This window comes from Carettochelys insculpta, chromosome 6 (genome assembly GCF_033958435.1).
Source record: "Carettochelys insculpta isolate YL-2023 chromosome 6, ASM3395843v1, whole genome shotgun sequence".
Taxonomy (NCBI): domain Eukaryota; kingdom Metazoa; phylum Chordata; order Testudines; family Carettochelyidae; genus Carettochelys; species Carettochelys insculpta.
This window is the reverse complement of record NC_134142.1, coordinates 67,020,028-67,035,630: the sequence shown is the minus strand read 5'-3', so window position 1 is coordinate 67,035,630 and position 15,603 is coordinate 67,020,028. Positions and strand designations below refer to the sequence as shown.

The window sequence follows — 15,603 nt, the reverse complement described above, 5'->3', positions numbered from 1 at the left end:
TGGCACAGCTGCCCGTGCTTGATGTCCCGAAGGAGTTAGACACAGCCCAGCTGTTTCTACACTAGAGTTCTGCTGACAAAACTCGTGGAGCATCTACACACAGTGTTTTGTTGACAAACTCAACAAAAAAAAGCCATGTAGGCGCTCTGGATGGGGGAGTGGGGGGGCCCCTTATGTCAAAAGATGGATCCACTTTTATGTGTAGACACAATCTGTTGACAGTAGTTTTGTTGGAACATCTCTGACAGTAACTTCTGTAAAAAGATGCTTCTAGTGTGGATGTAGCCCACTGGAGTAAAGACACTGTCACCGCAGGAAAAGGTGTAGCGACTACTGGAATCTTTCATGGGGCATCTGCTTCCATCTGCCATGTATGGACAGAATATGTCAAGCCCTTAGCCAGTACAGCTGTGCATGTACCTCTTGCTCAGGCTAAACTATGCCACTAAGCACATTAACTATCTTAATGGACAGCCTTCACTTCCTGCTTTCAATTTTAGTTAGAGCCAAGAACCACAGAGACTTATCCATAAATAAATAAATGGAGGAGCTCAGATAAAAAGTTATCCTATCCTAGTCCTGTCTGGGTTCAGAGTAGTTTCCAGTCAGTCCTTATTTTATCTGAATCCGTTTCCCCCTGCTATTTATTCTCAGCAGCGTTACATGGTTTGGTTGCTCCCATCTCTTTACAAGAAATACTGAAATATTCAACAGCAGCGGCCTCAAGTACCACAGCAATACTTAGGGAATGATCCAAACTGCCCTTAATTCACAGGAAGGACAGCTCTGACCCAGCACTTTGCAGCCTGGTTCCTCTCTAGTATTATGTACAGTTACTACGACATTTCAGGGCATTATTCTGTTCTGTGGCTGTTTATTGAAAGTTGAGGGATGCAGAAGGGGAGAGGGGAATAATCTGGAGAGTGCATGGAAAAGTGGGAGGGGTGGTTTAGTAAAGCACAGTAATGTGAATCGGGTGATTTCTAAAACTGACTCTGCCACAGTTCACTACATGATCTTTGATAAGTCACTTAATGTCCCTTGTCGTAAAGCACTTTGGGTATTAGGACGAGCTTGTTCTGCGCAGTGTGGTTCTCTCGTAAGGGCCGTGTCTACACTAGCCCCAAATTTGCATGGCCATTTCGAAGTTTACTAATGATGAAGCACTGAAATGCATATTCAGTGCTTCATTAGCATGCGGGCGGCTGTGGCGCTTCAAAATTGACGCGGCTCGTCCCGACGGGGCTCCTTTTCAAAAGTACCCCGCCTACTTCAAAGTCCCCTTATTCCCATCTGTTCATGGGGAATAAGGGGACTTCGAAATTGATGCAGCTCGCCGCCGCGCAGCTCGGCCCAACGGGGCTCCTTTTTGAAAGGACCCCGCCTACTTCGAAGTGCCGTGGCCGCCCGCATGCTAATGAAGCACTGAATATGCATTTCAGCACTTCATTAGTAAACTTCGAAATGGCCATTTGAGTGGCCATTTCGAAGTTTGGGGCTAGTGTAGACATAGCCAAGGAGTGATTAAGAGAGAAAAATCACTGGAAAACTACTCTCCCTGAGGAAGGAGAATTTTTAAATTTCAAGCAGGAATTCGGTACCAGAGGGGGGCTGGCCTGCCAGTACAGTGGATCCTTTAAGGCTATTTATTCTCTGTTAGAGGTTAGTAGAGCTGGGATTGGCTTTTCCTCTACACTCCCACTGCAGTCACTAACAGCAATCGCTAACAGAGCTGAAAAGAGTAAAATAAAATTGTGTAACTCTCCTCATTAGAGCAGACAATTAGGAAAGGGAAAGGAGAGTCTCCTTTAATGATGTAAAAACTTATCTGCAGCTTTTCATAAACTCTCTGATCAGAGCTAGTAAAAGCCCCTAGTAAAGTTTAAACTGGTTTGAACCCAGAGGCAGCCAATTATCTATCTTACTTTGAAACCTCTTTGTTTTCAGAGGACTCGTCACCCAACCATATTTGTTGTTCAACCTCTGCCCATCCCTAGCTCTTTCTAGTAACGGCATATAGAAATTGGGACTAAGGAAGAGACTTGAGCTGACCTTCTGGTCACATAGAAGGCCAAGAGTTAGAAGGAGCAGGGCCTCTGTAGCTTATTTGTTTTGCACCAAAGAAAAAGACTGGGAATAAAACTCAGTTTTCCAACAGAGTACAGTAGCACTCTAGCCGCTTGGCCACAGAGTCTGCCTTCTGTGCACTTCTCTCTTTGTCATCTCGTGGGGGGCTTGAGAATCAAAACAGGTCAGTACCACAGAGCATTAACCACTAGTCTTTACCTGGTCAGTAAACCAAACGGAAAGCAATAGGCTCTCTCTTACTGGGTAGAAGCTACCTTTATATGCTAGGACGAGCATGGTCCTGAAAATAGAGAGGTCTGGGTTGCATACCTAGCTCTGCTAATGATTTGCTATATGACTTTGGCCAAGGCATGTAGGTGCTCCGTGTCTAAAGTTTTGTCAGCTGTAAAGTTGTTATTCTCCCATCACAAGGGGTTTACTTCAGTGGCTTTATACAAAGCTTTGAAATGTTTCAAAACAAGGAGGTGAAACATGCACAGAGTGATCAGTGCCTAGCAAAGGAAAGGCTGAGTCAAGAAAAGAGAGAGAGAGGGGGACTCATTTGCTCTGTAAAGCTATGTCGAAACTGCAGGCTTCTGGCTGGAGCTCGAAGATCTCCTGGCAAAAGTGTGCTGTGTCAGGAGCGTTCTGCCAACATCCCTGTCTTCCTCGTTCCATGAGAGAGAAAAGGTGTCTCAGCAAAGGGAGTTTTCCCCAACATTTGGCCTCATGTGGCTGGGCCAAATATCGGGAAAGCCTCCCCCAACAGAGCTGTTGGCAGGAGAGAGACAAACGTGTTGCTCAATTTGCATATCTTTTGCCGACAGTTCTTGGCAATCCAGACACATCCGAACTGACTGCTGTGTATATTTTTCTCTGATAAAAGTGTGAGCTTGAGAGAAGATGCCATGATTTGCCTAGGATATTTCTAGGTAACCTGCCGTAAGAATATCTCCTGCCACACACCTTGCTACAGCCTGTTCTGCAACTGGCTCCAGAGGTGGAGGAGAAGGCATTTGAAAAATTTTCCTTGTAGATGCATTTGTGCCATGAGTCACTGGCTACCTAACCCATCAGGCTGGAGGGAGATGTAGCCTCAGATTGCCCAATTATGCACTGAACTCTGCCTCTTCCCCTCAGTCAAGCATCCAGCTGGTTCCTACAAGCCCAGACGGGTGTCATTTCCGAGCATGCTTACTCAGTTACCACTCATCACCATCTCTGGGCAGACATTCAAGGTGCAAAATGTGTGCCATAGGGGTGCTCATTCTGGCTGTATCCCATCAGCTCCTGAAGTAGCATAGTATATGGAAATTTGAATAAGGGTGCAGGGGCCAGAGAAGGAGTTTGAGCTGGTATTGACCTTCCCCTTCTATTTGGGGTCACAGGCAGCTAGCCATGCACCCTGCACTTAGAGCTCCATGCCTTGGGCCCTGCCTGCCAGCTGGGGATCCCAGTCAGAACTTGCCTCTGCCCTAGCTGTGGCCTCAGCCCGCTTACTCCATTTGCATCCTCAGCTCCCAGGTCTGGGGAGCGGGAGCTGTGGATGGGGTAACGCGGGATCTCAGGTAAAAAACTTGAGGACCACTGCGATAGGCAAAGGCCAGCTGCCTACAAGGCTGTAGGGCATTGCTGAAGCAAGTACTTCAAGGGGATTCAAGGAAGGACTGGAATGGGCAGTAAGTGGCCCACAGGCCAGATGCATATTGCCAGGGTTAGCCCTGGCAGGCCACCAGATGCATTATTTATCTGCATGTTCACAGCTACAGTTGCCTGCAGCTCCCATGGTCCATGGTTCACCATTCCCGGCCAATAGGAGCTGCAGAAAACTGTAGTCTGGCCTGCTCCATTTCCCACAGCTCCCTTTGGCTGGGAATGGTGCACTGTGGCCAACTGCGAGCAGTTGTACCTGTGGAGGTAAATAAAGCATCTGGCAGCTCGCTGGGGGGCTAACCCTTGTGAACCCTGTCTGGCTCGTGGGCCACTTACTGATCTATGAAGTAATCACACATGATAGCAGTCCTGGAGCTTCCAACCAAGCAGATGGTTTCACAGCTGGGTCAGAGATTAGAAACCACAGGCATTATATGTGCTCTAGCAGTCCTGTTACCCAGGCACATTGGAGGGGAATAGAGTTTGTTTGTTACCTATGCAGCACCCTAGACTCAAACAGTACTGTGAAAATAGAGATCAGGACACATTCCTTGCCCCCAAGAACTTACTATCCACAATAGACAAAGCAGCAGGAAGAACAGCGTGCAAGTGTAGGCATTTGTGGGTTTGAAGACGACAGAGGTAATTTGGTGAGCCAAAAGAGGCATACTGTCAGCACGGCAGAAAATAAGCAATCAGGAGATGGAGACACAAACTTATGTACAGCAGCCTTAGGACTAGGAGGTTGCTGTATAGTCAAATATTCTGGACAATAGAGGTATATGCCTAGCAATGCATAACACTAAAGAAAACCAAGTTTAGGTATTAAGAAACAAACATATGCAGGGTACTGTGTTTACCAACAACAGTAGTATTGTACACTTGTAAACTTATACTGTATGTGCTGTATTTATTTGTAGTTACTTTCACTATGCTGTACTTTTATGGAAAACGTAACTAAAATGTACTTATGGCTAAAATGCTGGTTATTTGGGAGTTCCAGATGATAGAATGCCGGATATGAGAGCTGAGAAAGGTAGGAGAAGAGATGTAGGTGGGGGAAAGAAGGTACAGAGCCATGTAAATGAAGATGAGGGGCTGGAATATGATGTATTGTAAGACAGAAAGCCAGCACAGTAAACCCTCGATTTAATGACTAATACAGGGGATGGCTGTCCCTTAAACATGAGGGTTTACTGTCGTCGACCCTCCTGCCAGGCTCCCCCAGCCGCCGGCTGCCCGCCCACACCCACAAGCAAGCCCCTGACTCACTGGAACCACTGCTGCTGGAGGAGCCGCTGGAGCCCGCTGCCACGGCTGGAGCTGCTGGACCCACTGCGCAGCCAGAGCAGCCCCAATGTGTGGCTGAAGCTGCCCGATGTGGAGCCACTCCTGCTGCCACCATGCGCCCTTCCTCCCAGGGGTGGACATGTATGTGAGTGTTCTGCCTGTGTACGCACCGCACCTCTGGCCTCTCTTTTTTGGGGAGGGTGGGGGGTAGGATTTAGGATTTTATGGGCGCTGATTAAGCGGACTTTGAGAACAACAGAGGGGGCGAGGGCTGGTGGATGTCTGTTGTTCCCCAAAGTCCACTAACTCGGGGTCCCAAAAATCGAGGGTTTACTGTACAGAGAACTTTATCAGAAAGCAGCAGGAGATGATGACTTTCATCTATTGGATAGGGGAGAAGGCAAAAGGTAGGTGGGAAAGGAGAAGGTTACACTATTCAGGTCAAGATCTTGCCAGAGATTTTAAGAGCAGGGATAAAGAGCAAGATTTCTGTTCCACACATAAAACAGTACTGGACCAGAGGATCTTTCTGGTGGGAGTGGGAATTTCCTAGGTCCAGTAACTTCACATGCAGAATTATTAAAAAAGAGACGTGACTAATATCAAGAGGCGTGTGTGTGGTGCCTGTAAGTTCCTCACTGGAAGTTGTAATCACTGAGAGCGCGTGTCCTCTTTCTCTGCAGATACCAATGTCATACGGTATATCCAGCTGACAGAGATGAAGCTTAGCAGATGTTCCCAGAGGGAGAAAGAAGCCTTGTAAAAAGGAACCTGCTTCAGTGACAAAGGGGACATTTCCTTCCCAGATTAGGTGGATTTGTCTATTTGCTTCACCCCATCCCCATCTCTCCCTCCAGCGCTCTTAATTTAATCCCAGTTTTAAAAGAAGAGACTTGGACTCTGGGTTTGTCTGCTTGCCAGCACAGGGGGGCATAACCCAGTCCCCTCAGTGGGAGAGCATGATGGCTGCAGCCTGCCTGATTCTGGGACAGTGGCAAAAGTTTGGAGGGAGTGTTGAGAGGCACATCATTGGCCTTGAGCTGACGGCTTGCTGCAATTCTGCACTAAAGGAAACATCTCTGAGGCTGTGACCGACCAACCAACACACTGGAGCCAGGCTGATCCTGAACTGAACTGGAACTGATGGTAGCTGTCACTGGAATTCTACAGAGCCAGAAAACTAAGAGAAATGTAGGCCACTTCAGGTGGGCCCCTTTCACCAGTTCTCCAGCCTGTGCCTTCCTCTCTGGCACTGGGTTTTAAGGCTCCCGTAGGAGTTCACAGACTTCAGAACCAATGCCAGTTAAGCCCAGTCCAAACATCCTTTAACAAAAGCACAGAGTACCTATTAATTCTCCCAAGCAGCAGCCCCAATGCTGGGGCTGTGGGTTCTGAGAGTGCTGTGGAATTCTGAAGGGTGTGAGTGCACTGTACAGTACGGGGATTAAACTGTGAAAAAGTTATCTGCCAATAAAAAATTGTGAATGGTCAATAATTCCACACACTAATTTTAGAAGGGATTCCTGGGTTCCAAATCTCCAGGGAGGCAACGTGGTCCAGAGAAGTAAGCATGAGGCTGAGCGCTAGGGACACCTACCTTTTTATCTCAGTTTTGCCAATGCCTTGCTCTGTGGCATCAGGCAAGTCACTTTTCTTCTCTGTGCCTGAGTTTCCCCATGTGTACAATGGGGACAATAGCACTTCCCTACCTCACAGGGGTGTTGTGAGGATTTACAAGTTAATGTTGTAAGTAACAGTACAGTAATGTAAAGTGCTAAGTGTTATTAGCAGACTGATTTGAAGTTGCAGCATGGTATGGGTTGGTGCTTCCTGCGTTCTTTCCATAGAGGGAAATGAACTCTGGTGAAAAGTGCAGGGTTGGCCAGGCTGGAGCCTGAAGAGCTAGTTCTTCAAAGAACAGTTAACATCAACCCAAACTTCCCCACGTTCCCTCTCAGCTCACCTTTGGGAGGTCCACAGGAAGTTCCATCACCATGGCCTCTTGGTCTGTTTGCTGAAACTGCCAAGGAGGAGGGTCCTTAGTGATGTGAACACGCATGCCCGGGGAAGCCACCCTTTACCTACTCCTGTATACACTGCACACATGCTGCCACTTTCTATGCCCTATGAAGCTCCGGGGCTTGAGCTGTAGTACACAGATTTCACTGTGGGCATTGACAATCAGGGCTGTTTGGAGGGGCCCCATCACCGGGGCAACAAATGAATATTTTGGAGACGCTCAATAGCCCTATTTAAAACCAACAACCTTCTAGGAGCCCAGGGGCTAGTTTGAACCTTGGGAAATCTCAGATTTTAAGAGTTTTAAAAAGTAAAATTTGACTAGTGTCCATATTTTGTTCACTTATAGTGTATGTAAAGAATGGGGGCTGTAGATATGGTATGTATTTTGGACTTTGGGGGTTTGGGGGCCCTTGATTATTTTGCGGGGCGGGGGGTGTGTGTGCAGATGTCCTTTTTGCACCCAGATAGCACTGGGCCTGTGGAGGAATTAGTATAAGCTCCTGGGGGCAGAGACATTGCCTTCTAAAGCACTGTATGCCCTTCCAGCTGCTTAGCCAAACAGCCTTCTGGCTCTCTCTATTACTGGGTATTCACTGAGGTTCAGTGTGGTCATCTAAAGAACTTCTCTCACTAGTTGACCCTGAGACTGGACTTAGGATGTTGGTGGCAGTGACTCCAGCCTAGAGATGGGCAGGCAGCTCAGGTATTAACTTTGAGAGGACAGCCTAGGGGTATGCAGATGGGTGCTTTCCTGAGGGATACGGTTCAACTGTTTTGGACATTTAGCTACACTGAACCTCCAAGTCCTTTACCCAGAAAATGCAATGTGACCATTGAGGCACCAGGGACTGGGTTTGGGATACTGGGGCCCATTTTCCAGATCAGTTGTGCTGTACACTGCTCCCTTCCATAGCGACAGCTGGGGGACAACAGCCAGTGCACATGCAGCCAGCCGAGTGAAAGCCACAACTGCATGAGGGGTGCTCAGGGCACCATCTGGACTAATATACAGGGAGAGGAGGACAGCCCATTGTGGTCCCCCCCATAGGTGCTCCAGGGAAGCACAGAAAGAGTATCTGTGGGGCAGGGTACTGGACCTGCCCCTTTTAACGAATGGCACCACTTTAGATCCCTTCTGACCTATTCCCAACCTGAGTTTGAGCTAGCAAGGTGAGGTGCAAGCATCCTCCTGCCACACACACACAGGCTATGACTAGACTGCAGGGTTTTCTCCACAAAATGGTTGTTTGGTAGACAACTGCCGCGGCACGTCCAGCTTGCAAAGCACATTCTGGTGATGGTAAGTTGACAGAACTAAGCACTTTTGTCAACAGCTGTACCCTGCTCGCCACGAGACGAAACGCCTCTGTTGAGAGAGAGAGAGAGCTGTCAACAAACAGCCAGTCTGGACATTCATGGGGGCCTTCTGTCAACAGCCTGGCCCCAGCAATCAGCGCTCTATGGTTCTTAGTGCCTGCCCTTCTTAAAGCCACAGTGAGTCCAGGGAACCCTGTGGCAGGAAGCTGAGAGCATGGGAGCAGCCAGGCAGCATGCTGAACACCCCCTACCCCCACACCTTCGGCTAGCGGCCCAGATGTGGCAAAATGCCAGCCCCCCCCCCCCCCCCCCGCACCCGCCCAAGCCTCCCTGGGCCCTCAAGGGAGCAGCCTTAGGGGTCCCAGGATCCTCCCTGGGGCTCCAAGAGGTAGGCCCCATCCTGGGCTGGCCCAGAGCTGGAGGCTTTCCTAGATCTCGGGGCTGAGGAGGAAACCCTCCAGGATCCCTGTGCCAGGTGCCACAGCATTGAAATTATGGCCAAACAGCCCCAGCCCTGGTCAAACAGGACCACCCCTCTGCAACTGGAGCAGGTCAGGGTCAAAGTTAAAGAGCTCTGGCAGGGGGTCCGTCTGGGCCCAGCGTGCTGGAGGCTGCTCGGGAGAGAGGGAGGGTGTAGGACCTGCTCCTGCTGCTACTACAAAGAATTGAATCAAAGCCTGGAGTTGAGGGCGGGGACACATCACCCTTTCACATGAGCCTCGCCATGGGGCTCAAGGGTGTCCCCCCTCTCCATGGAGCAGGAGCCCTGGGAGGAAGAGCAGCAGAGGCCCAGCCCCTGCAGGAGCCAGGCCAGCAGCCTTGTCCTGGTGCTGGCTCCAGTCCCCAGCATCCCAGCCATCTCCTGAGCAGCCTGTGAGCTCGGCAAGGGTCCCTTCAGCGAGCGCCCTGTGTGTCACACACAGCCCAGAAGTGGCAGGCAGGTGCAGACAGAATGTGCTGTGAGTGTCGCTTGGCTTTCTCGGGTGGGACCTCACGCTGCAGTCCTGGCACGTGGAACCATGTGCAGCGGTAGTGTGTGCGCAGCATAGGTACAGAGAATGAGGTCTATGCCAGTGATGGGGAACAGAGAGGTAAGTGTGGACTTGGACAGAACATGAACTAAGCTGGAAGAAGCCCAGACCAATGGTCTAGCCAAATCAGCTGCAGCTAAATAAGCCCCTAATTTAATTGGCAGAATGCACAAAAGGTAAAAAAGGCCTGAGATTAGAGGTGCCTTTCCAGCTGGTTGTGGGGCAGGAGGCAGGACAAACTGCCTCCCTCTGTCACAGTAACATTTTTAAATACATGAGGGAAAATATAAACGCAGGCTGTAGCTTTTTTGTGAACAGATGAGGACCATTAGCATTGAGGGGACAGACCCAGCGGTGAAGCAATCCTTCTCTTAAATGAAAAAGAGTAGATTGCTTCTTTTCAGAGGAGGCATAAAATTGAGGGCCCGGCCACTTGTACTGCTAGATGAGCTTGATGACTCTTTTCATGAGTCTGACAATATTGACCAAATTCCAGTCCGACTGCTTATATACTGCCCCCCCAGAATTTCCCCAGCTGTTCCACTTATGTACAGTGTGTCTCATCCTCTCCTAGCCTTTAGCATAGTGTCACCGTATTAGATAGCTGAGACGTTCCACCCCAGAGATGGTTGCATTTTGGTGGTGGAAGAGCAACATACCAAGAGGTGACGTATTGTTCCACATTTAAGAGTTCAGTTTAGTCTGTTGGTTGTCCCTTTTCTTTGGGTTCAAAGCAACCTTTTATGGGCGTTGCTCACTACATCGCCCTTCTGCCTCATCCCACCCAGTGCCTATGCACAGAGAAACAGGCATATATTGCCTGAATTTCTATTTGTAACTTCAGACTTAGTGCTGTGATTTTGAGACTTGAGCAGGGCTCTTGCCACGAACAGGCGCTGTAGTGGCCGGGTGGAGAGTGGGCCCCAGTGGGAGGCACTCCATGCCACTGAGAGCCCATCCATTGTGCCAGTTAATTAGAAAAAGCTATTAATATTACCACAGGCTTAATGTTAACTCTCTGGGGCTCATGTTTGTGTCATGGCAACTAACCTTAGCCCCAGAGAAATGTCTATTTGGATTTTCTTAGGGTTGGTAGGTTTGTAAATGCTGTGGGTATGTCAGTTCCAGCCTGCTAGGTTCTGCAGGCTTGTCCTTATAGGGCAGGTGAAAAGACAGGGCACCTTCCTGTGTGCATGAGTTGAAAGCTTAAGCAAGGTAAACTCACAGCTGCTCTAGCAAACTATAGTGCAAAATCATCAAGGACAGTGGAGCTACTCAGAAACCTGCGTGGGAAGTGGGAAATGCCCTTAGAACCTAAATGCCAGAGGTTCTTCCACTTGAGCTAGAGCACCCATCTTCAGGTGTAGAAGGGACAGGCCCACGTGGCTGAGCATTTCAGATTCAAGCCTGTGGTAAATCAGCAAGGGTTGTGAGTAGGGGATTCAATTGTGTACTAACAAGGAAACTGACTGGTTGGCCTTGTTCATCTCATCCCCTCTCTTGGTTGCCTGCATTTCCTAGGCTTTGAGAAAACTTGTGCCCTGTGTTGCACAGGTGTGCTAGGAAACCAAAAGGTAAGGTAAACTGCCCCCCAGCACCTTGCACAGCAGCAAAAACAGATGGTGCTGGGGAGTGTCCAGTGTGATTGCTAGACTGAAGACTCAGCTAACAGGCTTCCCGTTCTTACACAAACCAGAGCAAGGAGGCGGGGCTTGCCAACTTCCTATATCCCTACTGCAGGCCTTGCACCCGCTTGTTCTATGGAGCAGTGCTCACTGCAGAGTGCCTTGCCTCAGTGCTCTTCTGCCTCCTGCAATGATGTTTACTTGAAGCTAAAGTCAAGTTACTACAGCTCTGCTACCCTTGTCCCTTAAGCACACTTTTGGTGAGCTGGGGAGGAGCTTGTCCCTACCTAGTGGAGGGTCCATGCTCAGGGCTCAGTGCAAGGTTGCATGTTTGCCATGCAGCAAAGCAGCTCTGCTGAATCCAGGAACAAAGAAACGTAGCATGCGGCTGTCTTCTCCGTGTGCCATAGCCGATTCAGGGTGCTAGGGAAAGTTTCATAAGAACTGTTCCCAGACTTCTTCATCTCCACGGTATCAGCTGAGCTTTACAGATGGTAGAAACTCTACCATCAGCAACTTTCACAGCCTCCTGCTTCTCCACTGCCATTACTGATTCTCATAGTTTCTTGAGTCTGTCTGGGAAGCCGCATCTCTGCCAGCTACCCAGCCCATCTGACAGCAACCACTGAAGTGGGGCAATGAAGCATACAACTGGAGCTGCACAGGGAGTTGAGAGTGATATTTGAACTGGAACTTGTCCAGGACATTGGCTTGGCAACCATCTTCATGTGAAAAGTACCAATGGATCCATCATCCGTGAGCACAAGTGGCCAAGATGTTGATTTTATATCTTCCCTGAACCACAGAACCCCCAGCATCCCAGGGCTCCCTAGGGTCATGCTTGAGCACAAGACTGACTCAGAGGGAAGAGTGATTCACCAGCTTCACTCCCTGCGTTTTCCTTGGGCGCTCAGTGTGACCCAAATATATGTTGCCTTGTGTCTTGTCAGCTCTACAATTCACAATCACGCCTCATGACAAGTTGGCTGTTAAACCCAAATTTACCTCAGGCCATGAAGACTTGTATTTATTACTGTGAAATCTCAGCAGCAGAAATACAATATCTGGACACTCAGATTATAGAAAAAAATTCATACACTGATGACCGATTCTGTCCAGATAAAACTTCAGTATTTTTTTAATCTGATCTAGGTTATGAATAACAAACTGGAATTAAAACAAGTTACTTTAACTGGCTACTCTGTTTCCATAATTTATGGCAATGTTCTCCACCTTGTGCGTGGGTACATACCAAATAAATCCAAGAGGATGCAGGAGAGGAACAACTGTAGGTGACTCCTTGACAGCTTCCTGTCTTTTTCCCTGCTTCTGCAGGGGCCATAATACAGCTGACACTCAGGCAGAATCGTGATGACCCAGGAATCTTTCTGCCCATACAGCAAAAAGCCCCCACATGTCCCCTCTGTGGTAAGATCACAGATGCCCTGGTCTGAGAAGTGTTGCTAGATACAGCCACCCATCTGGAGCCACTTTGTGTTGAATGGGGAGGAAGAGCCTCCACCTGTGAAGGATTAAAAAACAAACAAGACCAAGCACAAACCTTCTGGAGGGCAGGGAACCTGTCAGAACTTGCAAGGCAAGGAACACCCACAATGCCTGTTGGGTTAAATAGAAGTAAGGGCACTCCATGTCTTGCAGGTCTGGCTTATACCTAGGGCCCTACCAAATTCACAGTCCATATTGATCAATTTTATGGCCATAGGATTTTTTAAAATTGTAAAAGTTCATGATTTCAGTTATTTAAATCTGAAATTTCACAGTGATATAATCGCAAGGGTCCTGACCCAAAAAGGAATATGCGTGTGTGGCCGCGGCAGGGGCGGGGGCATCACCAGGTTTGTGTGTGTGTCAGGGCATGGTGCAGTACTGCTATCCTTACTTCTGCACTGCTGCAGGTGACAGCACTGCCTTCAGAGCTGGGCAGATGGAGAGCGGTGGCTGCTGAATGCAGAGCCACCACCAGCAGCAGCGCACAAGGCTGGCATGGTATGGTATTGACACCCTTACTTCTGCACTGCTGCCTGCAGAGCTCAGCCATCAGTTAGCAGCTGCCATTTGCTGGCTGCCCAGCTCTACAGACAGCAGTGCAGAAGTGAGGGGTTGCATGGTATGGCATTGCGACTTGTATTTCTGTGCTGTTGCTGCTGCTGTTGGGGGCACTGCCTTCAGAGCTTGGTGCCAAAAGCTGCTGCTCTTTGGCTATGCAACTTGGGAGGCAGCACGGAAGAGCGGCAATATTGCAACCCTCCCCACCTGAGCTCCCTTTTGGGTCAGGACCTCCTATGTGAAAAGCACTGGTCTCCCCCCATGAAATCTGTGTAGTATAGGGTAGAAGCACGCACAAGGCCAGACTTCACAACACATTTTTCATAGTAGTCAATTTGGTAGGGTCCTACTTATGCAGCTTCTTCTGAGGTACAGCCGGTGCCAAGGCAGAAGAGTACACAGGACAGGATCAATGTAGTCTGTAAGAAGAAAAAGAAGGCGATACACTGACAACTGGGGTGGGGCAGATCTCTGGTTACTCATATACAAGGTCTCCCAAGGCTTCACTTTTTATATGACAATTAAATTGCAGTGGCATAATGGCGTGCCATTGAAGTTGGTGAGTTTTTTTGTTTTTTTTTGTTTAGCATTAAAATAATGTTTTCACAGAATCATTGAACTGGAAGAGAGCTCAAGGGGTGACCTACCCCTGTCTCCTGCACTCATGGCAGAACCAAGCACCATCTTAGACCATCCCTGACAGACATTTCTGCAACCTGCTTTTAAAACAATTTTCATTGATGGAGATTCCACAACCTCCCTCGGCAATTTAGTCCAGCACTTAACTACCCTGATAGTTAGGCAGTTCTTCCTAATGTCCAGTCTACACTTCCCTTGCTGCAATTTAAGCCCCTTGCACCCTGTCCTAGCCTCAGAGGTTAAGAACCACCATTATTTTCTCCCTCCATGTAACAACCTTTTATGTACTGGTAAACTGTTATGTCCCCTCACACATCACTTTTCCAGACTAAACAAACCCTGTTCTTTCACTCTTCCCTTAGTCATAAGTCATGTTTTCTAGACTTTTCTAATAGGTCCATCAGCAGCTGTTAGCCAGGATGGGTAAGGATGGTGTCTCTAGAATCTGTTTGTCAGAAGATGGGATTGGGCAACTGGGGATGGATCACTTGGTGACCACTTATTGTGTTCATTCCCTCTAGGGCACCTTATCGGCCACTGTCGGAAGACATGATACTGAGCTAGATGGACCTTTAATCTGACCCAAGATGGCTGTTCTTATGTTCAGTGTTCTGCAGTCAGGTTCCCTGGGCCTTGCTGTACACTGCATCCTTATAGCCTTTCCTGCCACCTCTGTTGCCAGGGGACAGGAGATGGCTGAGTTATGTTGGTGGGCAACAGCAGCCAGGAGATATTGGTTTCCTTTCAACACTGCTGGAGATGTTAGCTTCCTTTCAACAACCTGTGAGCCGGAAGGAACCAGCTTTGGAGGGACCCTGCATTCTCCATGATGTGTTGCCTTGGGAAACATGGTGCCAGGTACCAAGAGAGGTGGGTCCAGTCCAGGAGCCCAGCTAGGCGCAGGACGCAGAAATTACAAGGTGGGGAGGAGCAGGTTGGTCAAATCACACACCTCTTGTGAAAAAGGTGTGCAGTGTGTGCATGCATGTGCAAACCCTAAAACCTTAAAGAAAAGAAAGTAAATTGAAAAGAATCCAACTATTTATTTTCTCTTTAAACTGAGCACTCAGTCAACTTGATGTAATTTGAATGCTTGTAGTTCGTAGTTCTCGCTGCTGTTGAACTCGCATGAATAAAAGTAACTTTACCGGTTGTCCTGTGTGCAGCATAGGAAAGTATGATCTCTTTCCACAGTGCTCCTTCCCAGGCAGTCATTGCCCATTTCATGGGGGTGCTGCTGCTTATTCCTTTCTAAATGGAGTACTTTACATTGGTTCTTATTAAGTTTGCTCCAGACCATTCGTCCAGACCATTTTGAATTTTAATCCTATCCTCCAAAGCACTTACAACCCTTTGAGCTTGGCATCATTCACAAACTTCGTAAGTGTACACTTACGCTAAATCATTGATGAAGCTATTGAACAGAACTGAACGCAGCAGTGATCCCTGCAGGACCCCACACATTGTGCCTTTCCAGCATGACAGTGAATCACTGAAATTACTCTTTAGAAATGATTTTCCAAACAGCTGCAGCCCCACCATATAGTAGCTCCATCTAGACTGTATTTTCCTACTTTGTTAATGAAAAGATCACGTGAGATATTCCACATCAACACTTCCCTCCTATTCACAAGTCTTACTACTCTGTCACAGAAAACTACCAGTTAGACACAATTTGTTCTTGATAAGTCCATGCTGACTGTTACTTATCACCTTATTATCTTCTAGATGTTTTCAAATGGAGCAAATAATTAAACAATCAATTATCTTTCCAGATACAGAACTTAAGCCAGGTACAGAAGTTTGCAAACTGCATATTGAACTATCCATCTGCTCATCAGCAAAACAAGGAAAAATTCAGAGAGGATTGTGAGCATCTAAGAACCTGAAAA

The 15,603-nt window shown here is 48.2% G+C and overlaps 1 protein-coding gene across 1 annotated transcript in view; it reads left to right on the top strand.

The window, feature by feature from the left end:
* Positions 1–7,284, top strand: part of TTC9 (tetratricopeptide repeat domain 9) — a 33,032-nt gene extending 25,748 nt beyond the window's left edge. Inside the window, exon 3 of the mRNA XM_074998872.1 lies at positions 5,694–7,284. Coding sequence (XP_074854973.1) covers positions 5,694–5,773 — 80 coding nt within the window. The 3' untranslated portion in view covers positions 5,774–7,284. The remainder of the gene's footprint in view (positions 1–5,693) is intronic.
* The last annotated feature ends 8,319 nt before the right edge of the window (positions 7,285–15,603 follow it).